This window comes from Dryobates pubescens, chromosome 14 (genome assembly GCF_014839835.1).
Source record: "Dryobates pubescens isolate bDryPub1 chromosome 14, bDryPub1.pri, whole genome shotgun sequence".
Lineage (NCBI taxonomy): Eukaryota > Metazoa > Chordata > Aves > Piciformes > Picidae > Dryobates > Dryobates pubescens.
In genome coordinates, this window is record NC_071625.1 from 19,549,648 (window position 1) to 19,572,526 (window position 22,879).

Consider the following 22,879-nt stretch of genomic DNA (forward strand, 5'->3'; position numbering starts at 1 on the left):
CCATTCCAATAGCTAGTAACTCTTTCTGTGAAGAACTTTCTCCTCACCTTGAGCCTAAACTTCCCCTGGTGTAGCTTGAGACTGCACAGCATAAAATGAATGTGATAAGTCAGTGTGCTGTGCCTGATTGAACAGCCCTTTCTCAGGTCTTGGGAATTTAGTGCCAGAGTGCTCAAGTGACTGGTGCAGGGACTAATTTAAATCTGACTGATACACACTGATGTATCCGTGCTTTCCTCCTCAGTATCTGTGTTGCATTGGATAGAAAAGCTCACTGCTATTGAAGATAGAGGAGAGTTGACTTCATTGGCTCATATACATCAGCTCATCTATTGTGTTACTTACTATCTGATATAATTTGATGTTAAAAAATAAAATACTGTCCATGCTCAAACTGAGTTTGGGGAAAAAATACAATGTAATAGCTAAAGCAGCAGCTTATTTTCCTGTTGTCACTAGATAGTGCTAGACCCGTGCTTTAAACTATTTCCTTCACTTCAATTTTAGACTTAGCTCCCACTTTAGCCCTTTAGTTACCAAACATCTTTACTTGCAGACCACTCCACAACAATGTGGTTGAAGGGCTTGTTACACATCAGGGGACATGTCTGATGCAGCAAATTGAGATGAGGAAAGGCTTCTGTGCTATACTGTAGTCAGGAAGTATGTCACCCAGAAGGCATAGGGAGTTGAATCTTAAGAGCTGTTTTGTAGAGCCTTTGGGCTGTCTCAGCTAGGCAGTATTGGAGGCCTCCTATAATTGTGATCTGTGAAGTAGTAGTGAGTAACATGCTGTGCTCTTACAGGCTGCCATTGGTTTACACTGGTCCATTGACAGCTGAATTACTCGTTTATGCTGTGTCTGGGGTTCCAGAAATACCAATTAACTCTGGAGCCCTGGCATGCTAAATTCATGCATTTAAATACTTTACAACAATTCATTTGGTATCTGAATCCCTCTAAATGTATGGTGTAAATTTTTTGATCCAGGAAAATGGATTCTGTTAAACTCTGGGTTCTAATAGAGGTAAGGTTAGAAGGAAAATCCGCACAGCCTATTATTTTTGTGTCTTCATTTTTACTTCATCTATCACAGGGGAATAGAACTTAGATGTGAAATACCAGATATATTAAATATATCTCCGTGGTACTAAAGAAATACTACATTGAAGTTAGGCCTATGCTGTAGTTATGCAATAGCACTGTTTTAATATATGGAGAATTAATGCACAAATCTTTTTCCTGTGCATGTTGTCCTTGTAATCAGGAGGAAATCCTTTATTTGTACAACATACTTAATTACAGGCCAAATAAATGTGAGGAGTCTGATGATTTAAGCTATCGAGTACTGCAGTGCAATTGTTTTTTAGAATTTAAATGGAAAAGAATAAGGATTTAGGAAAAATGGATACTGTTAAAAAGAATTGAATTTTAAAATGACATATCAAAAATTAATTTAAGCTGAATCCCTTTCATATTTATCATTAAATTACTATTTCTGGAGCTCCTCTTTCCTTCCTTTTTTAATATCATTCAGCATGACCCCTCTCTTGTATCTTCTATTACATCAAGTAGAAAGTATAAAGTAAGACAGTATTCCTTTTGCATCTAGGTTTGCAGAGAATAGGAGTTGAATTCCAGTCCCATTAAGGGACAGAAATCCCTGTAGGTAGAGCAGTATTTCAAACCCAACAGATAAGATCTTGAATTTATTGCCAAATGATTGGGTTACTCAGCAGTGAGTCTTGGATTCTGGTCTCAACACTCGGAATTATCTACCTTTTCATCCAGTGTCTGATTTAATACAATATTTATTAATAGTCCTGGGACATGAGAGGCATCAGCTTTCGTAGATCCCTACTGAGCAGAAATACTAGCCTTAAGTCATGAATGAAGGATCTAAGCCATAGAAGGCAGATGAGGGTTTAGACTTGTGTCTGTATTTTTCTTTTCTGGGGTACTTTAGAACATAGCTCTGCTCAGCTCATAAGCTTTTATACCTCCCCTTTGAGGTTGTTTTCCTTGTGTATATGATTTCAAGCAGGATTTTTGATTCCATTCTGATACCAGTCATGAGGGCACTAGCTATGACAGTTCATATTCAGTAAAAATCTAAGTTTAAACAGTAAATTTCAAATGTTATCAGATTTTGGACATAACAAGTCATCAACTTTCATGTCTAAATATCTAGGCTGTATGAGTCCTGTACTTTCACAGTCAAGACGTTTAGCATTTTATTCATCTGAAATATATTAAGTAGTAGAATTTATTGTTAAAAATTATTAAACAAGTTTTTTTCTTTAGGCTTCTTTGGGATGTTCAAACTTCATTATTTAGACCTTTTTCACTGTATCAATCTAAACATTAGATCATATGAAAGAAAAAAGAGAGTTCAGTCTGCTTAGCATGAATAAGTGAAGACTGGGGGAGAAATCTTGTTTCCTTCAGCAATCTAATACAAGATTAAAAAAAATACAGCACTAGTGTCTTCTTGAAACTGTACAGTGAAGGGACATGAGTTGGAGCAAGGAGATTCTGATTAGAACTAAGGAAAATAATTTTGTCTGTAAAAGGTGGTTATTTACCCATGGATATGTTCAGAACAGGACTGGATATGGCCCTGAGAAACTACTGAAAATATTGAAGAAAAAGAAAGTGCCAGGTTAGCTTATTTGGATAGTTCTTAGTTGGAAAATTATTTGGTTTTTCTGCTGACTTAGAAGACTGTTTTATTTAAAGTTTTTGGGTTTTTAACCAGGCAGTGGGGGCACTGAGTACACAGATCAGGAGGGAAAGGTCAGAACATGCTAGAAGCCCTAAATGAAAAAAGGTCCTTACATTCTTTGCTCAGGTCTTATCTGAATGGCAATAGGGGAAGTAGAGCGTAAATCAGGATCTAGCTCTTCAATATTACTTACAGAATAAATCCCCTCATGTCCTTCTGGGTTTTATTACCTTTTATATTTCTCTCAGAGGTTTCAATGACTACTATTTCTGAGATTCTTGGCAGAAGAGTTCAGCTGAAAGGCCTTATTGGAAAACGAGCTGTGAAATGTCCCTATTGTGATTTTTACTTTATGAAGAATGGATCAGACCTTCAACGTCACATTTGGGCTCATGAAGGTAAAATTCTGATTTCAAGCTTTTGGGCATGTAATCGTTCTCCTAGCCTACACAAGCTTTGCTGACATAAAAAACAATTCAAATATATTGCTATACCTGGATCAAACACTTTGAGCTGCAGCAGAGGTTCAATAATTAGTTTAATAGATTCTGGATCACGTGTGGAACTGTATGTCACAACATGAATAGACAGCTTAAATGTATTCTAAAATTAGCAAGTTTGTGATTCAATTCTTTTTCCAACAGTCAATCTATAAAGTATTCTATAATAACTGTGAATAAGAAGAAAATAATTAAATACATGTTCAATTTCTAAAACCAAGTAATAAACTGTGTCGTCTCATGATTAACTGCTACTGCCTTCACGTTTGTCCAAAAATGCTTGGTCTGGAGGTGTATTACTAAAACAACTGAAATCCATTTGCTTTGATGTATATATATAAATTCTGTGTGTATTTCAATTAAATCATGCCGAGCATGGCAGCTAGCTGACACAGGCATAGGCAGTGATGAAAACCCATAAGTTAATGCTGATCATATCTATGCAATGTGAGGGAGAAATTCCGGTACCTTGAACTTAAAATCTATGCCAAATAAAATCTCGTGTCTACCCAGTCTGCCTGTTTTTACAACAAGTGGAAGACCAATCACCTATTCTTCAGTCAGTTAATAACCTATGCAATTGATTGCCTATTGGAAGACATTTTTTGACAATGAGGGTGGTGAAACGCTGTTAGTAGGTTGTCCAGAGAGGTGGTAGATGCCTCATCCCTGGAGACATTAAAGGTCAGGTTGGGCAGGGCTCTGAGCATCTTGGTCTAATGAAGATGTCCCTGCTCACTTCAGAGGGGTTGGACTACATGACCTTTAAAGATCCTTTCCAACCCATACCATTCTATGATTCTATGCTGTTTGAGCATTATTTTGGATTCTTTAGCCATGCCTCTGTGTAAAGGGGATAATGGAATTCTGTACTCAGGAACTGGCATTTTAGTTCCAAAGTGTTTGTGCCCATGCAGATAATTTGGACATTTAATCCTAGTGTTGCATATTTGTTTGAATGCTTTAACTATGAGCTTACCTACTTGTGTACTACATTAGCACTAGGTCCTCTCCAGCAGCCTTTACTCCGTTAAGAAGTTCAGGTAATGCAAAATTGTAGGCATAAAGCAATTACTTCTGCATTCCATAGATACAGTTTTTTATTCTGCTAAGAAAGCTTGGAACCCATCTTATGTAACCAGCATGAGAAAGAGGTGAATAGATATGTATTCCCAAATAAAAGTTTTCAATCAAATCTGATTACAGTAGGCTATAGTTCCCTATGCTTGTAAATCTGGTTTTAAGGTCATGAATATCAATATAAAACTGCCAGAGCCTCATGAAACAGTTCAAATTTATTCAACATTTCTTTGAAGGATTCAATTTGTCCTTGTAGACCTTCTGCTAGATGTCATACTGTGCGTCTCTCTGCAGGTTTGAGACACTGTAAGTGCTTGCATCTTACCAAGGTGGAAAAATAAATAAAAGTACTGCTGTGTAAACCGTTGGCAAAACTGATACTAATTAACAATAAAACACAGTTCTTTGCACATTTAAGTCCTGCTTACATATTAAGTACCTAATGCACCAGACCTCCTTAAAACAGACATTTTCATTCTTTATTGTCGTAAATAGGCCATTTATAGTTATCTGAAGACTTCTAAAGGGATATTTGGTATGTACACCAGGTAGGCATCCACTTAGACAGTCTGGATTCTACTTTTAAATGAAGGATGGACACACCAAGACCAAAGTATTAGTATTTTCTTGATTAAACACAATACCTGACTTCAGTGGCTTAGTAAGATGCTGTCAGCAGCTTGGTATGATTTGCCTGGATCCTAGAGATGAAATTTCTTAAATATAGATATTAATATTTTTAAGTGTTGACTTTGTTGTCCATATTGCTCACATGACCTGATTTTTTTTTTCCTAGTAAATGTCCACCCTCTCATCAAAAGTTACAGTTTGCTTGTTACATCTTTTTAGGTGTCAAACCCTTCAAATGTTCTCTCTGCGAGTATGCCACTCGGAGCAAGAGTAACTTGAAAGCCCACATGAATCGTCACAGCACTGAGAAGACACACCTTTGTGATATGTGTGGGAAGAAGTTCAAATCAAAAGGCACATTGAAGAGCCATAAAGTCCTTCATACTGCTGATGGTAAGTGCATATTCATTAAATCCATGTTTATTTTAGGGCAATAAATGCTGGCTGTGCTATAGAATCTTATTAACAACAACTTTTCCGTTGAACACTTAAGTGCTCCTTACAAATATCGTTTATCCCCAGGAGGCACAGTTTGTGACATACTAAAAAACTTTGCAAAATAAATTTCTGTGGAAGACAGCTGTGTCTGGAATACCTGATTATTCTGAAATTTTGTGTTGCTTTATATCCCTTTCTATTGTTACGGAGAATTTTTTTATCTCAATAGGAATTTGAAGCTAGAAATAGTTCCATGGTTAAGGCTCTTGTGCATATTCAGTAGCATTCACAGAGAGCTAACATTACTCTATACCATCCTAAGAATATCTGTGCAGGTTGTGTCAGATGAATATATTTATATCTGCTCATATCTGTATGGATGAGTGAAGAAGATTAAAATTTTTAGAGTGAGAATTAACCAGGTTGGAAAAGACCTTTGAGATCATCGACTCCAACCTATCATCCAACATCATATAATCAACTAAACCATGGCACCAAGCACCCCATCCAGTCTCTAAAAACACCTCCAGTGATGGTGACTCCACCACCTCCCTGGGCAGCCCACGCCAATGGCCAATCACTCTTTCTATGAAGAACTTCTTCCTAACATCCAGCCTGAACCTCCTCTGGCGCAGCTTGAAATTGTGTCCTCTTGTTCTGGTGCTGGTTGCCTGGGAGAAGAGACCAACCCCCACCTGGCTACAGCCTCCCTTCAGGTAGTTGTAGACGGCAATAAGGTCTCCCCTGAGTCAACATCTTTCCTAAACTGAGGGGCCCAGAACTGGATGCAGTCCTCAAGGTGCGGCCTAACCAGTGCTGAGTACAGGGGCACAATGACCTCCCTGCTCCTGCTGGCCACACTGTTCCTGATACAGCCCAGGATGCCATTGTCTTTCTTGGCTGCCTGGGCACACTGCTGGCTCATGTTCAGCCTACTATCAACCAGTACCCCCAGGTCCCTTTTTGCCTGGCAGCTCTCCAGCCACTGACCCCAGCCTGTAGCACTGCATGGGGTTGTTGAGGCCAGTGTGTAGAATCCAGCACTTAGATGTGTTAAATCTCATGCCCTTGGACTCTGCCTATCTGTCCAGCCTGTCAAGGTCCCTCTGCAGAGCTCTCGTACCCTCTAACAGCGCAACATCTGGCCCCAGCTTGGTGTTGTCTGCAAACTTACTGCTGATGGACTCACTGCCCTCATTGATAAAGATATTAAGGAGCATGGGACCCAGCACTGATCCCTGGGGGACACCACTAGTGACTGGCTGCCAGCTGGATGTGGCACCATTCACCACCACTCTCTGGGCTCGGCCCTCCTGCCAGTTCCTAACTCAGTGCAGAGTGCTGCTGTCCAAGCCATGGGCTGACAGCTTGGTGAGCCCATCATTGATATGATACATGTTATAGGAAACATATTACTGAGTGTTGCTGATGTTGCTCTAGTATTGCCAAGACCTAGTCAATCACTTATTACTTTCCAATATTCTGAAATAACTTGGTCAGTAACAGTCAAGTGCTGCACATACATCTAAACTTCATATGCAAAAATCAAGATTTTATTTATCAAATGCAATCCTCATCTGATTCCTGGCTGGGAGGAAAAAGCAGGTTCCATTTGAATTAGAAGGAAATTTGGGGCATGATCAGAATATAAAGAAGAAAGGTCCCTTTCTTTGGTGCCATAAAAAAGTCCCTGCATGATGTTTCATTTCACAGCCTTTCTCTTTTGTTTTCACCATCTGGAATATCCTAATGTCTTTACCTGTGAGTTCTATTTTTTTAACAAAATGTGCATGTGTGTACATAATTACTGCTATTCACCTGAGGCTGCTTTGAAATTTGGCACTGTTAAGAATACCACTATAGTCATTCAGGAGCTAGCCTTGTCTGGATCTGGTTTAAAGATGTGAAGTTAAATTTAAACATTTAATTGCATGCAAGGAACTGTATTCTTTTACTGCTGGGTCAGGCTGAAACCTTGACTCTAGAAGCAATCATATTACCAGCAGCAACCTTTTTCATCTGACTTCAGACTGCCTTCATCTCCTGCAGTAACTGAGGTGACTGCTTGCTCCTTTTTCATGCACATCTCTTTTTAATGGACACAAATAAATCCAAAGCATGCTCTTTTGCCTTGTTTTTTACACCTCCAGAAGTGTTCCAGGAAGTTCCCCGTACCTTGTCATTGGCTCTAGTGGAAACAAAATTTCACTGTCTGTGGAATCTTATGTAATTTCCCTCACTAAGGCTACCCAACTAAACTCTTCATGAATTTCAAAAACTTGTGAAAAATGAGATAACATTGTCACAAGGAAGGTAGTGTATGATTTGTCAAAGGAATTTGAGCCTCTGGAATGCTGACAATTTATCTTTGCCTGGAGACTTTCTATAGCGCAGCACTTCAGCAGTTCTTATCAGTGCACATCTAGTGTTCTTCAGTTCTTTCCCAAATAAATGAATTTGAAAGATGTTTTGCTCTTTATGAATCTTATCTTCTTGACTTATGAGTCCAGGCAATTTTTGTTCAAATATCAGCCCTGCAAGGTCAATAAATATAAAGTATCTTTCTGTCTGTTTTATTCTCTTGGTGACAGACTTCTCAAGAATGCCATGACAGAAAACAATTATGTAGTCCAGCCTTGTTGATGTTTGTGATTAGAAGTAAGCTAGAAAAAAACTGGTTTGTTATTTTAATTAGATATCAAAAATTGTCTTAAGGGTTTTCTTACCTGTGTTTTATGGAAACTTTCACACTCAGTATAAAATGCTTTTAATTTTTTATTAGGATCCAGAATTTAAAGAAAACTTATTTCTTCAGGATAATGCAGAAAATTCTGTGTTGTACTCCTCCATCCTCCCTTTTAGTTCTTTCACTTTTGGAGTAGTCTTCAGTACACACTTAGTCTGTGTCAGTCAAATACAGTTTGCTAGCCAAACACATTTAATACAAGAATTAAAACTTTTTATAATTAATATACCTTGTAATTTGACTGAATGTAGCAGGACTTAACTTAAAGGAGAGATATAGAGAAAGGGAGTGTGAAACCCAGAGAATTGGAGGAAGGAAACCATGTTATTTTAAATAATGAAAGATAAGATTTGGAGAGAGAATACCTTGAAGAGTAAGTAAGAGAAACCTACAGATCGTTAATATGTTTGGGAACTTATCTCTTTGCAGAGCTGCAAACATCAAGAAGTGTTTCTCAAAAATGTCAGAGAGAATTCATTCCTGTTAGAGAATCCTAGAAATGTATCATGACATAATCTGACCATTTTGCCTTAAGAAGGACTCAGATTAATGATTTCAGGGCCCAAAGCATCACAAAGTATCACATAGTCTGATCTTTTGCAGAGAACAAGCCATAACTTAATCTAATAATTTTGCATCACACTACACTGCATTGTAGTATATCATTTTAGGAAGGGCTAAACAGACTTGATTTATAGACATCATATGACAGGGCATCCATCTGATTTCTAAGTAAATTGTCATAGTCATTAATCATACTGTCTGTTAGAAATATTGCCTGTATTTTAGACTGAATGTTTTGAGTGTCAGCTTTCTTTAATTGAAAATCCAGTTCTTGTTCTTAATTTCTTTTGGTGCTATTTCAGATTGGAGGGCTAATACCTTCAGTACTGATGCCTGACTAGAAAGCTCACAGGCATGTAAAGAAGTTTCATGTCTGTGGAACTCAAAGTAACGCTTTGATTTGTGTTATGCTTCTGAAGTAATTTCTATTTATATATATAAATACATAAACAAATAAATTGTCTCTATTTAATTGCATTATGTTCCATATAAGACCTACTTAACAACACAGACTTACAGTCTGACAAGTAATCAAGTGCTAGACTTTCTCAAATATTTCAATGATTGGTATCTGAAGGAGCAATGTTTGTGCAAACATGCACTCAGTATCTTTGCTCCTCTTCTGGTCTACTCTGAGATTTTTGTAACAATGTATGTAGACAAATAGTTGGATTATCTCCATACATTAAGAGTTAATTTGTGCCCAAATAAACAAATACAAATCAACACTCTCCAAGAACAAGTCACAGAACCTACCCATGATCCCCAGTGTTTGATAGCCACCAGTGTGTAAGTTACCACGTATAAAATGTGAACTAGTCACGGTATATGCTTTCTCTTGCCTTCTGTAACTGTATGTGAAACTTAGGGTTACTAGATGAAACTAGATGTTACTAAGGTATCTAGGTAAGAAAGGACTAACTCACGCTGTGTTTATAGCAGGGAAGCAGGCGTCACTCAATATGATTGATGAAGCAACTTGTGCCCATTGTTTTAGAACTGTAAACAGAAGTGAAAGGTCAGAACACAAAACCTCTGTATTTACCATTCTAAGCTTATCTTTGTCTGTAGCATATTTTATTTCTCCCTGTATCTAGGGTTAAGGCAGTGTAGAAGACCCTTTTACAATGGTTTGAATCATCGTTTAGCATTTACACTAAACACATAGCCAAATCTTGTGGTAAAAAGAATAGGTCATGTCATACCCTACCAGAAACACATCAAGAAGATTTACACTGGAAAGCCCAATAAAATTTAAATGTCTTTGAATCATAATAATTCAGTGCTTGGGACAGAGGTAGGTAAAAACATGTGAACATGACCAGATGTCTGTGTTCTAAGGATTTCACATCTGCTTTACAAATAGCAAAGTAACCGTGCCTGCATTTGTAAATAATTTATTTTCTTGTTTCAGTTAGGCTGCACTATAGTGATTCTTTTTATTCATTCCCAAGTGACTCTCCCAGGAGCATCTGGACTATTTATAGTGTCTATAATTTAAAGATGACACTTGAGCCAGTCCTCTTACTTATTCGACTCTTACCTCTAACCAAAACTTTCATGAAGCGAGTGCTACACTTTTAGTATTGTTCATTGTTCATTCTTAGCTTTTTGGAAATCATCTCTATAAGGAACTACAATCAAGAGTTTTCTGAAGTTGAATAGAAAAAAGTTACTCCATTTTCTGTTCTCATTTCAGGAAAGCAGTTTAAATGTACAGTGTGTGACTATACAGCTGCCCAAAAACCACAACTCCTAAGGCATATGGAACAACACGTCTCTTTCAAAGTAAGAAAATATATAAATCATGCTTCTAAATGATTTAAGTAATTTAAAAATATATGGTACTCCATGCAAGAATTTCAAAAGTGGCACGTTTTCCTATTTGGAGACAATTATAGCATCTCAACATTTTAGTATTTTGGGAATTTTGATTTTATATTCAGAATTTTGAGATAGAGTTATTCTGTTCATGAACAACTTGTAATTAGTGTCTTTACTTGCCAAAAGTATATGTATGTTGAAATATAAAACAAACATTCTTGGGTTATTTGCCTGTCAGTCCTTGAGAGAACTGATACAATATGTACCTTAAAATATCCCAGGGAAGTAGAAAAGTGAATCCCATACATTAGTGTTCATTGCCTACCTTAATTTTCTCTGAAAGTTTGCCAGTCTAATGTACTGTAGATGAGTTTCTATGCTTGAAGAAGATTGAAGGGAATTAATTCTAAAACACCTCATTTATCTGAAACATGTCTTGGAAAGGGTTTTGAAGACTGTTAATGTTTCTATGAAGTGTTTAGATTAGAGATATGGTTTATGTTAATAAACTTGAGTATCATTTTATGCCTAAATCTCACATTGCTTCTCAGCATGATCGGTCTTGATGTAATGAATTGTGAAGTGTTATATTCAGGAAATAGAAATGATGCTAGTTTCTTTTCTGGAAAAATCCGGTATTTTGTATGTATGAAAAAATTCCTCTTAATGTAACACTTTATCTTGGCAATGAGCATTATGTCTTATTGTCATACTTTTTTCATTTGCAACATTTTTCATTACCTAACAAATCATTTTGCTTCCATGAAAAGTATGCTTCAACCATTCTTAATAAGTACCAATGCTGTGTAACTCCATGAAGCAGAAAGGAGTGCAACCTTTTGATTAATGATTTAATCTGAACATCAGGACATGAAAGAAAATGAAGCACGTCATCTAAAGAGGCAATGCATTTTGAGGAAATAACTTTTCTTTCTTAACCATGTTAGTTTTGCTGTGAACTTATGTTTTCAAAGAGGATTTTTTTGTACATTTGTAATTTTATCTTTTTTTTTTTTTTAACATCTAACAGGATGAATGTACTAGAAATAGAGCAGTTCCAGAAATATAGCTGGTTCTGACCTTGGGATCGGCTTCAGAACTGTTGACTCAGCACCACTTTTCAGTCGTATGTCAGCCTGCATATAATGGTGGCTGTTCAATGCATTATCAAGAGAACTGCAAAGCACTGAAATAGGTCAATCCAGGAGTATTTGTCAAAAGGATTGTGACAAAAATCTCCTGTCTGTTAGTAGCGCACAGCCTCTGTCTGGGACAGTTTGCATGCATGTCAAACTCAGAGGACTGTCACTAGTTATGTGACTTAGTGATAATTTAATCTATCATATTTCCAAGATCCATGAATTTGCAGTGTTGCTATCTGATAGCAGATAACATGCAAGACATGCAAGAGAGTAGTAGGTGGCAGGACGTGTATAGAGTGGTACGCAATAGTTTATTTTCTTAGGGGAAAAAATAGCTTCAGCAGTTAAAAAGGAGAGTGACACATTCTGACAAGCTGAATAGTTGAATGTTACAGTACCCTCTGAATTGTAAGGTTAATGGAATCTGAACTTCACTTTGCTTCCTTATTTTTGCTGTTTGGAGCCTGAAGAAACAGTAAGAGCAACAAACTTAGGGTAATGTTCTGGTCAATGGATCCTGGGTGCAGGCACCTTCAATCATTTTAGCTCTCTTACTTCCCCTATTCAGTGCAAAACTCATGACAAGTCATTTCCTTGTAGTGGAAAGTCTCCATGTGGTTAAACCTGTGATCATTAATTATGAGAACACACAGTTTACTGAGTTATGGAAAGTAGATAGTAATCTTACAATGCTGAGAATATTTGGTGTCTTGCACATAAGAAGTGCTAAACTTTAGTTAATGTAGTTACAACTTCTATTTGTATTGAATTTAGGAAGTCTCCTTAGAAGATGCCTAAACCAGGAATGAGCATGGTTTCTCAGGATCAAAACACTGCAGCATAGACCTGTGTCCTGGCAAGGACAGGAATTATGTTCTAACATTCTCCTTTTTCCTGCCAGCCTTTCCGTTGTGCACACTGCCACTATTCTTGCAACATATCAGGTTCCCTGAAGAGGCATTACAACAGAAAGCATCCTCATGAGGAGTATGTAAATGTAGGGTCTGGAGAGCCTGCAGCAGAGGCCCTTATCCAACAAGGTACATCTCTACCAAATTGTTATTTTGTTTTTCTGAAGTAAACTTGGTGTAAAAATACATTTTTCTGCCAAAGGCACATTTATGATGCATTCCTCTCTTTATTGGATGTTGTATGATAAATCCTTACTGCTTTCTAGTAATTCTGAAATGGCCACCTTTTACCCTTCATTGTGTCATTTGTTCTTGGGTTCTAATGGTAGATGAGCCAAGGTTTTGATTGACCTTCCCTGTACTATTCATCGTTACATACATTTCATTTGTTTGGTTTGGTAAGTGAAGCATCACTTCTGTTGAAATGAATGATAAATTTCTATCATTCTACTGATAAATTTTGATGACAATTTTGCAAGGTTGAACTCAAGGTAATACTGAGCAAATACAAAGGAAGAGGCTGAAAAGCCAGTGGCAGCAAATTATTCCTACACTAGAAAAAAATGGGGAGAAAAAGAGTACAAGTGAAACAAGTTACAAATTGTTATGTTCAGAATCTTGTTTATGGGCAAAGAAAGCACACCTCATCTGTGTAAGACAAGAATTTCCCATTAGTATAGTGGAAATCTTAACAGTCTAATTCTAGAATCACCATTAATCTAGATAATTTTTTATAAACAAAATAAACCAAAAATTATAGTTAGAATACTTATATACAGGAGAAGCCTGTATACCAATTAAAATGGCAGCATACACTTAATTTTTACTCTTTCTTGGTGTTGTATTCACCTTTCCCTTTTGCTGAAATGGGTGGTTTTCCTGTGGTGTTTTTTTATTGGGGTAGGGGCTTCATTAACTTGTGAGCATCTGAAGTGGGAGGAGTATGATATTCATCTTGATGGTTTCATCTTCCTTTCCTCTTCTGCTGGGTGCCCTTGTTACACATTTGCTTACATGCATTTAGGCTTTTCTTTTTCATTAGTCTGTAGCTCCAGATTAAATCCAAAGTTCCTGCATACGCTGCCCTTCATGAGTATGAATTACTTTGTTGTGTTGTCCCTAAACCCGGATCTATCCAGCTACAAATTTGCATATTTTTAACTGATCATTTCTGAGACATTTGTAGCTGTGGGTCTTCAGTGCCAAGCTTGTGCCTTCCTTCTTACTGCTCCATGCCTGCCCACCTCTGTGACACATCCTGTGTCTTTACTTTTCAGGGCCATCATACCAGACCTGCATTACTCTACATCACACCTCAGTGTTAGTCATAAATATTTTATCCTGCCTAGAACAACTGCTTGTTACTGCTGTCTGTGTGAAACTAGAGTTGTACCACGCAAAGACAAATAAAGCTAATTAGAGCTAGACACCTACTCAGAGAAATAACTGTCAGAGATAAACCAAGTAAAGGCAACAAAGATGTGGGGGAGAATTAAAAATTCAAGGTATGTTATAAGATGTAATGAAATAGAAACATAGGATCATTTAGGTTGGAAAAAAACCTAAGATCATCAAGTCCAACTGTAAACCTAGGACTACCATGTCCACTGGAGAAAAGAGGAAGAGAAAATCAGATTGAAGTAGTTTGTGCCACATTTACATAGTGGCATAAAAAGTTAAATCCCTGGCTGTTACTGGTTTTATTTATAAATTTCATTCCAGCTGAAGTCTTTCATCTTTCAGAGAAGACAATAGGTGCCACTAGTTGCTTTATTTCTGCAAAATGTAACTCCTTGCACTGTCTGGGTGCTAGCAAAAGAAATGTATTTGAGTTGCATCATACTTACTGTCCCATAATAGTTTTGTTATTGAACACTGAGCAGGTGAGCCCAAGCAAACAATTGACCTTGTAGTCAGGTGCCTTTTTGGATGTAAAGCCTCTTCAGTTCTACTGCCTGGTGTGGGGGAAAGTGTTGAAGGAGTAAGACAAACTAAATACTAATTAGTGTTGAAAATAATTTAATGCTTGGTAGGCTGAGTTTCTGAGTTCATTTCTGATCATTTTAGAAAGTGTATTTCCTGTTAGTTTAACAGAAACTCCTTGCCTTTTTAAAATACCTTCTTGTTTTTTTTCAAACAAACTTCCTAGAGAGTGTGGTCAATGCTCCAAGCCTATCAGTGCCTAAGACAATGCCCCTAACAATATGCTTTAAGTTTCAGTCAGCACTAAAGTGCTCAGGTAGTTGGCCTAGATGATCATTACAAGTCCCTTCCAACTGAAATACATTATTCCCTTCACCTCTGACTGCATCCTTTTTTCTCTTCCCTTCCTCACACAGCATTTGTATTTCTTGTGCTACCTCTACTGCTGTGCCTGTTTTCCACATATTCACCTCCTGTGTGGAATTTTGAGCAGTAGAGTCGTAGCTATGAAGTCAGTGCATCTTGTCAGGACTCTGCCATGAAGAGAGCTGCATTAACAGGTGCACTTTTCTCACATGCAACCTCCTTTGCCAGCTTTGTTTCCTGCTGTATGCCACATCACCTGGATCTTGCATGTGGGCTCAAAGTAAAACCAGGAGATCTGCAGGTTTCTTTTTACACTGTAGCAATACCAGTTTTTCTCAGTGCTGTGCTATCTATCCTTGTGGGAGACTTTAGTAAATTAGGATTTACATTTGGCATTGATGAACATGAGTCCTACTGGCCTTAATTAATTTTTTCCTTATTTTGGAATCAGAAGACCTTTATCTGGGTTACACAGCACAAACAGATTATTGTGAACATACTATGCAGTATGACAAGATATGTGTGTGTGAGCTGCTTGGGCCAGTGGTTGCAACTTGCTGTCTGACTAGCCTCCATCAAGTTTCAATTTACCATATTCATAAATCTGAAAAGCTATTTTGGAAAATTATTCATATATTCATATAAGGGAAGAAGCCCCTTCAGTCCTAATATTAAACAAGTCCTTTGTGATAACAGGACTGTAGATGAAAAGGAAAAGGCAGGAGAAACCAGCAAGCAAAAGGGTTTGGAAAAAAAGTAAGAAGGGCAACTAACAAAGATTAATAAAAGCTATACTATAATACTATTTGTATTGTGTTCTGCTTGTTCCAAGTTACCCACTGAGCCCAGAGTGAATTGCCTCATACTTGCTCATCTTTTCTTCTCTACTCTCAATTGTTTTTTGACTGCATTGCAGACATTGCAAATAATCTTAATTGGAAATATTTACATGAATGTAGACTGTTGGACTCTGCTCAAGATTCCTAGAATGAGTTTATAAATAAATGAATGATTCATACAATAGAAGAGGGAACATTTTCATTTGAGCAACTGCATTGCCAGGGATAGACAGCACTATTTAATTTCTGAGTTTGTATTGGAAATAAGGATCAGCCAGGATCAGAGAAATGCTTGCAAGTTTGGATTGGTTTTTTTATCATTTGGTTGTTTTGTTGTCATTTAAATAGAAGTCTGTGATCTGACATTTATTTTAGTACTTTAAAATAATAAGGGGAAATAAATACTGTAAGAATTTGATGTATTCTGCATAGGAGATAAAAGTATTACATATGTACTAACCACTAGATTTTTTGTGAGACCCTGCCTACTTGCTCGTTTGATAGCTTTCTTTTTTAGTTTCCTTTGCTTTATGCTGGGCAGGTCACATAAAATTTCTCCTGAAACTTTCTTTTCTCTTCATTGATACTCCCTACCATCAGTTATTTTGTTTACATATCTTTGCACTCTCTGGGAGACAGGTAGTCTATTCATATTCATGCAGTAACTTGTGCAATATATGCATTGTGGTCTCTGTGTTCTCTTGTATTGCTATCATCACATACTTTCTTTTAGCATCAAACAACAATTGTCCAATTGAGATTTTAGACCAATAAACAGTTTGGAAAGCACGTATCAATGCTATGATGGAAAAAAGTTGTGGAACTGGGTAAGATGAGTATGCATTATTTTGTTGCAAACACCAGTTTTGGTATTAAAAGCAGTATAATTTGTGTGTAATTTGCTGACTTTCTCTGTAGGTTACCCATTACTTTAAATAATTGGCTAGAAATCAATTTCCCTGACATATCAAGTCACTGACATGGAGTTAGGATAGAATAGAAATGGAATGGAATGGAATGGAATGGAATGGAATGGAATGGAATGGAATGGAATGGAATGGAATGGAATGGAATGGAATAGAATAGAATAGACCAGGTTTGGAAGAGACCCTCAAGATCATTGCGTCCAACCTATCATCCAACACCACCTAATCAACTAAACCGTGCAACCAAGAACCCTATCAAGTCTCCCTAAACACTTCCAATGATGGTGGCTCCACCACCTCCCTGGGCAGCCCATTCCAATGGGCAATCACTCTCTGTGAAGAATTTCTTCTTAACATCCAGCATACAGCTTCCCTGGTTTGAGATACCACCTCTAATAGGTACCAGCTCTCTCTGCCTTGAGCATAACAAGCAACAAATGGTTTTGCAGCTTGTGTCTTACAGTTCTATGCATCCATTATTTGTTCTTAACTAAAGTCATAATGACAGAAGTTACAATTTAAATTTATCTGGTGTACTAATAGTTTCAATATCAAAGTAGTGCAGAAAAGTGTGCTCTCTTTCACAACAGCAAGTTCTTTCCTAATGCTCGAGATTAGTGTGAAATTAATAGTTAATTTAATTTTCTGTAACTCATAATCTTTGTCCTAATCTGCAAAAAAGTTGTTTCACTTATGTGAACTTCTGAGTTTCCCTTAGTAGGGAAAATATTTCAGTTTGGTCAAGAGATGCAGCGTTGAGCATCTGCTTTAAACAGTGAAGTTTGGTGGAAAATTATCAGAATAAAAAATGTATTTCTTTTCAACCTGGTAGAATACCATATGGTAGGTTTCCCTTACCGTAAGACCAAATGCTTTTTCTAATGACCGTAGTCATAAAAGACTACGTGTAATGAGGACTTGGCTTATAACCACCTTATGAGAGTATATTTGAAGCATTTGGACATGATGGGCAAGAGTCATCATTTGCCGTGATAATGTGGAGTCAGCCATCTGGTGGTATATTTCCTAAAGTGGCATAACACACTTCCCCAGCCATTAGATTTCTCAGAGCAAGTTCTGGTCACCTGCTGCAACAATTTTTCACATGCAGATTATTTTTGTTCTGCTTTAGCCAAAATGGGGGGGAAAAAAGAGAAATACTCATTTGCATAATTGCAAGCAGCTGAGTTCTGACATTTGACCAAATTACTTCCATAAGAAAAAGAAGTAAAAACTGTTCAATCCACTGCAGAAAATTGGATGCTTACAATTTCACCATGCTCAGTTTTTCACCTGTAATGCTACATTCTGAGACAGTAAACATTGTGCTAAATGCATGCTATGCATCACTTTGTAGATAGACAGAAAGCTTAGCTTTACAGTTTTCTGCATTAGCATAAACAGTAGAAACTTGAAAAGCAAAGACACTATTACATTGTTAACTCTTCCTAGTTTGCTTTGATAGCGTGCCAAAAAACTTAATGATTGCTTGAAACCTGTGAAAACTAGAACTGCTGTCTTAGCAAAGATACATTTTAAAGAAAATATTTCAGTATGCTACTACCACATATGTTAAATATTAAGACCTCAGTGTTATGTATAAGCACTTAAAAATATCAACCCTTACCAAATGAGTACAATGCATTATGATTTTGTGGTTTGTCATGGAGGTCAGCACACCAGAGCTTCGCAAGACAACAATATTTAAAGCTGAAGGCCCCAGTCTGGTAGATTTTTGGACAATATACAAAATTTACATTTGAACCTGCAATGATATGTAATGGAGTAAGCATTAAAAACTGTCTCTAAGAAACTCTGTTATTTGAAATAAAAATATTTAAAGAACAGTAGCTTTGGTTCAGAAGCTTTTTGGTGGGCCTAAAGCAGAACATAAATCACAGATACCCTCAGATTTGAAAGAAATTTCACTAGGACCAGTTTCCATTGGTGCTGCTAAACTCAAATTTCAACCAGACACATGCTGTGAAAACAATTTTGCAGATCCAAGCATCCCCTGGGCTTGCAGTATTTTGCGGGGGGGAGCAAAAAAATGGGGTGAGGTTGATCAAAATTACTATGTTGTCATTCCTTGAAACCATTTCTAATGCGTGTGCCTCTTCTAGAGTGGCTTTTCTTAGCCAAGAAAGCAGAAGTTTTCTCCCAGTAGATAAGTTATTGTTTACTTTGTGAGTTGTGTTCTCTGTGTTACAGTTTGGCCATCTCCCTTACCATCTATCTTCTGAGAGATTAAACCAGTGCCTCTTACATGCACCTAATTATGGAAATGATGCTGTGCCTGAGACTAATGCAAACAGTTCTGTTCTTGCTTTTTCTTTCTAATTGATCTGTGGTAGGAGTTCTCCAGTGAGAGAGATGGAGGTGCAGGGGGACAGATGGGAACAGCCTTCTTGCAGTTTGACATCCACTGAAGGAGAGAGGCATGCAGGCAGGGAAGCAGAATTGTTGTGGTTTCCCAGATACGCCGTTACCCAAAATTGCCCTTTAAGCATTATAAGAGTTCAACTACTTTTTCCCCCCATTTTTTTCATGTTGGACAAGGGCTAAAGGAAACCCTTTTACATTATAGTTACATGGCTCAATTGAGATGGAGTCAAATTAAATAAGAACGTACATGAAAATAACTCATGGAATTTGTGTTTGCTTGCAGGTGGTATTAAGTGTCCTGTTTGCAGCTTTGTGTATGGTACAAAATGGGAGTTCAACAGGCATCTTAAAAACAAGCATGGAATGAAGCTAGTGGAACATGATGGGGAGACCAAGTGGGAGGTAAAGCAAAGTTGCCATGGCTTTGTCCCTAAGGTTTTAAGGGTAAGAGTAAGAAGTATTAAAACATATCTTCCTGCCTTTTTAAAGGATCAGGAAGTGATATGATCTCATTTCCATTTTGAATGTTAAGCTTGACTGCTTTAATACCTGGTGGGATTAACAACCTCGTAAGTGCTTATTTCTGCAGTTTAGGGCTTTAGTCTTCTGCTTCCAGCAAAAGGGGTGAGAGTTTTAGAAAAAAACCCCATGACATTGAAAAACTAACTGCTTTTGTTACATGCCAAATATTTGCTGGTGTTAACTGCAAGGTGCACAAAGCTGCAGACTTACGTTGAAAAAAGCTTTTGTCTTTCTACAGAAAAGTTTATAATCAGAAAACTGACTTCATAAATTGATCACCTAAAAAGATGGTACACAGAGTATACCAATGGTTATACAGAGTATGTCATCTATCACGTGTTTCTGAGGAAATCACAGTATAACTGAGGCTGGCCCTTAAAAAAAATGAAATTAGACCTAAGAAGCTGGGTGAGAAAAAAACAAACACCAAACCAACAATCTGAATTTTCTCACGGTGGGGTGGAGTTGGGTCAGGCACATGCCATGAGAGAGTTTACCCTTGAAAGGTTTTTTCTGCTGTTACTTGTATAGTGATGTGTTCTATAATGAAAACTCTTACTCTTTCAGGGCAGAGTTGACTGTAAATGCAAAAGCTATGCGAAGACCACAGAATTATGGAGACACTTTTATTTAAATCATTACAGTTGGCAAGCTAAATCTTTTCCACTGCCTGTGTATGCTATTGTTAGTGTCCACTGAGAGGAAAGAGCCAAAAGTCAACTGCAGTTGGATGACCTGCACAGTTTAAAATCGGTTGGGCTACCTTTCAGGCAGTCTAACCTCTGTCATAAATCTAAAGTCTCATTTGGAAGAATTGTGCAGCTCTTGTTTAAAAAAATATTGAAGTAGGTCCTATATGGATAAGGGCAAGCATTTTAAAATGTAGTCCTTCAAAGTTTCATAAACAATTCTCTCTATGCTCACCTGAAAAAATATGAGGACATCCAGGATTGAAAGATGTCTTTCCTCCTGATAAGGCTATAAATAAAGTCCTATCAGAGCACAAATGCATATTTACAGCTTGTCTTGAAAAAATATAGTTATGAAAGGGATAATTTTTCTGAAATAAACAGTCATTTTCAGACTTGAGAGCCATTTCACTAGATCTGCCAGAGCATCCATTATAAACTAATTTTGTCCAAAAGGTCTTTACTAGACCCTTACACAATAAAAGTCTGTTGTTAGTTTTAAAAGAAATGTGCAACAAAAACAAAGTCAAGATAATTTAGCATGCTTAAAGCAACTTCTTAAGTAGCATCTAGAAAAAAACTATGGGCTGATATCCTGACTTCATGTAATATTTTTATTGAGTTCTTTTTCACCCACTATTTCTGTAACTCTTGCTACAATATTTGTGGTCCAAAATTCATTCCTTCAGGCTTAGAACTGTCACTGTTCTCTAAATTGCTAAAATGAGAGACATTACTCATATCTTGGTTTTGATTTTGTTTTCAAGTTAACTGCTGAAGTTTCTGAAGAAGCATCCACTCAGTATCTTCATATCACAGAGGCTGGAGAAGATGTTCAAGGCACTCAAGCTGCTGTGGCTGCATTACAGAACCTTCGCTATACTTCTGAGAATGGTAAACTACCTTTTAGAGCCCGGAACACAAAATATATCTGTTTTTCTCAAAAATATCTAATTCTTTTGAGTATATTGGGCAATGTATGATCTCCTGTGAAACTATTAAAAATTATGAAATTTGTCACCCAGAAGTTACTTCTTGGGGGTTATATATTTCTTTGCAGGTAAATAATGAGAAATGACCATTCCTTATGAATCTCTGTATTCTTAAGTCATTAATGCTTCCCACACTCCATTTTGTGCTTTGTTATTAGGTGTGTGGAATTTCCTGCCTCTGTTATTAAATGCACTGTGAAATCAGCTCTCTTGGCAGAGTAGATGGTGTGTATCTAATAACAATTCTCTAGCTATTATTTTTCTTCCTGCTTAACTCAGCCAGACTACAGAAGTAACATGGTGGAATAGCTCATTTACCATGTTCCCAAGATGGTTCTAACAAAATTAATTCTGATGATACACAAAACTGTGTAAACTGTTCTCTGTCAGATTGAAGAAGAACAAGAGTGAGATTAGGTAATGATTTCTAAGTGGGAAATAACAACAAAAAATGGAAGAAAGGAAGAAATGTCCAGGTTTCTGAGTGTGTTAAAGTATCAGAGACTAGATTCATGTGTTTTGTTTGTATATATAAGTAGATGTGCTGGTTATCAGAAGACAGCACTTTGTAGTTGTTTACTATCAAGGGTTTTATAGTTCATATTCTAAATACATTTCAAAACCTCCCACTTTTAATGGATTTTCAAGGCATGTTGCAAGTAGGTTATGTTTCTGACAATTTCTATATCTTACTTTAGTGACTTTGAATTCTGAAAAATATCTTGAACTTTCCTTAAGCTTTTATAAAGGTATTTAAAATAAATATAATGGAACATCCTGTATATAACAATTTTGATTTTAAGCATGATGCTGTAGTTTTCAGAATGGAATGACATCCTTTTTTAGAGTGCCTGACTTCAGGTACTCTTCCAAATTATTCCCTCTACATATGAAAAGCAGAAGTAAAGAGTCCAAAGAAAGTTGTGCAGAAAAAGAAGTTAATCAAATTTTTTTTTTAGTACTCAGATAAACTTGTTTCATAGATAATAAAATATAACTATTTTCTTTTGACATTAAATTATCAGACCTAGATCCCCATCACAGCATCAGCCCCACTTTGAAAGGGTTTGGGACTAAGAGATAGTTTTTATTCTATTTGCTGTCTCTTTCTTAGTTCCAACAGTCATTACAGCCCATGTGAGGCAGATTTAACATGACCCAGAACATTTCTTTCCCTTTCTGACATAGATCTCTTTCTGCCACTGGACATGTAGGAATGGTGAGCCACAGGAGGAGGGAATTCATACTCCTGCATAGAAAGGAAAAAAAAAAAGAAAAAGAAAAATCAAAACTCACCAAACAACCAAAAAACAAACACCCTTTTCCAGCATCGAAATCTTTCCTTTCCACCCTTTGGTAAAAGTGAAAGTACAATTGTGTAAGGGTTTTTTTGGTAAATTTGCCTTTCTTTGGCAGGGCTACACACATCAAAAGGATATTTTTTATTTTTTTTTTTCCAAAAAGGACAAATGTTCTGATCCCATGCTTATAAAATGATAAGCATATGATAAGTTTTCTCAAGGCATTAACTTTTCATCACATTAATGACAGCAATACTTCTTTTAGGTTGAGGGTATTGCAGATGGCCGGACAGCTGGTAAACACAAGTTTGTAATATACCAGATAGCTGGTTTGAGTATAGGTTTATTGGGTTCAGGTTCTGTTTAAGGTGAATGT

General features: G+C 37.0%; 1 protein-coding gene across 3 annotated transcripts in view; it reads left to right on the forward strand.

The window, feature by feature from the left end:
- ZFAT (zinc finger and AT-hook domain containing) overlaps positions 1-22,879 on the forward strand; it is a 106,530-nt gene that overhangs the window by 71,377 nt on the left and 12,274 nt on the right. For all 3 annotated transcript variants that reach the window (XM_054167471.1, XM_054167470.1, XM_054167472.1), the window contains 6 exons: positions 2,974-3,123; positions 5,155-5,328; positions 10,383-10,471; positions 12,551-12,689; positions 19,283-19,401; positions 20,978-21,104. In XM_054167471.1, the coding sequence (XP_054023446.1) occupies positions 2,974-3,123; positions 5,155-5,328; positions 10,383-10,471; positions 12,551-12,689; positions 19,283-19,401; positions 20,978-21,104 (798 nt within the window). The remainder of the gene's footprint in view (positions 1-2,973; positions 3,124-5,154; positions 5,329-10,382; positions 10,472-12,550; positions 12,690-19,282; positions 19,402-20,977; positions 21,105-22,879) is intronic.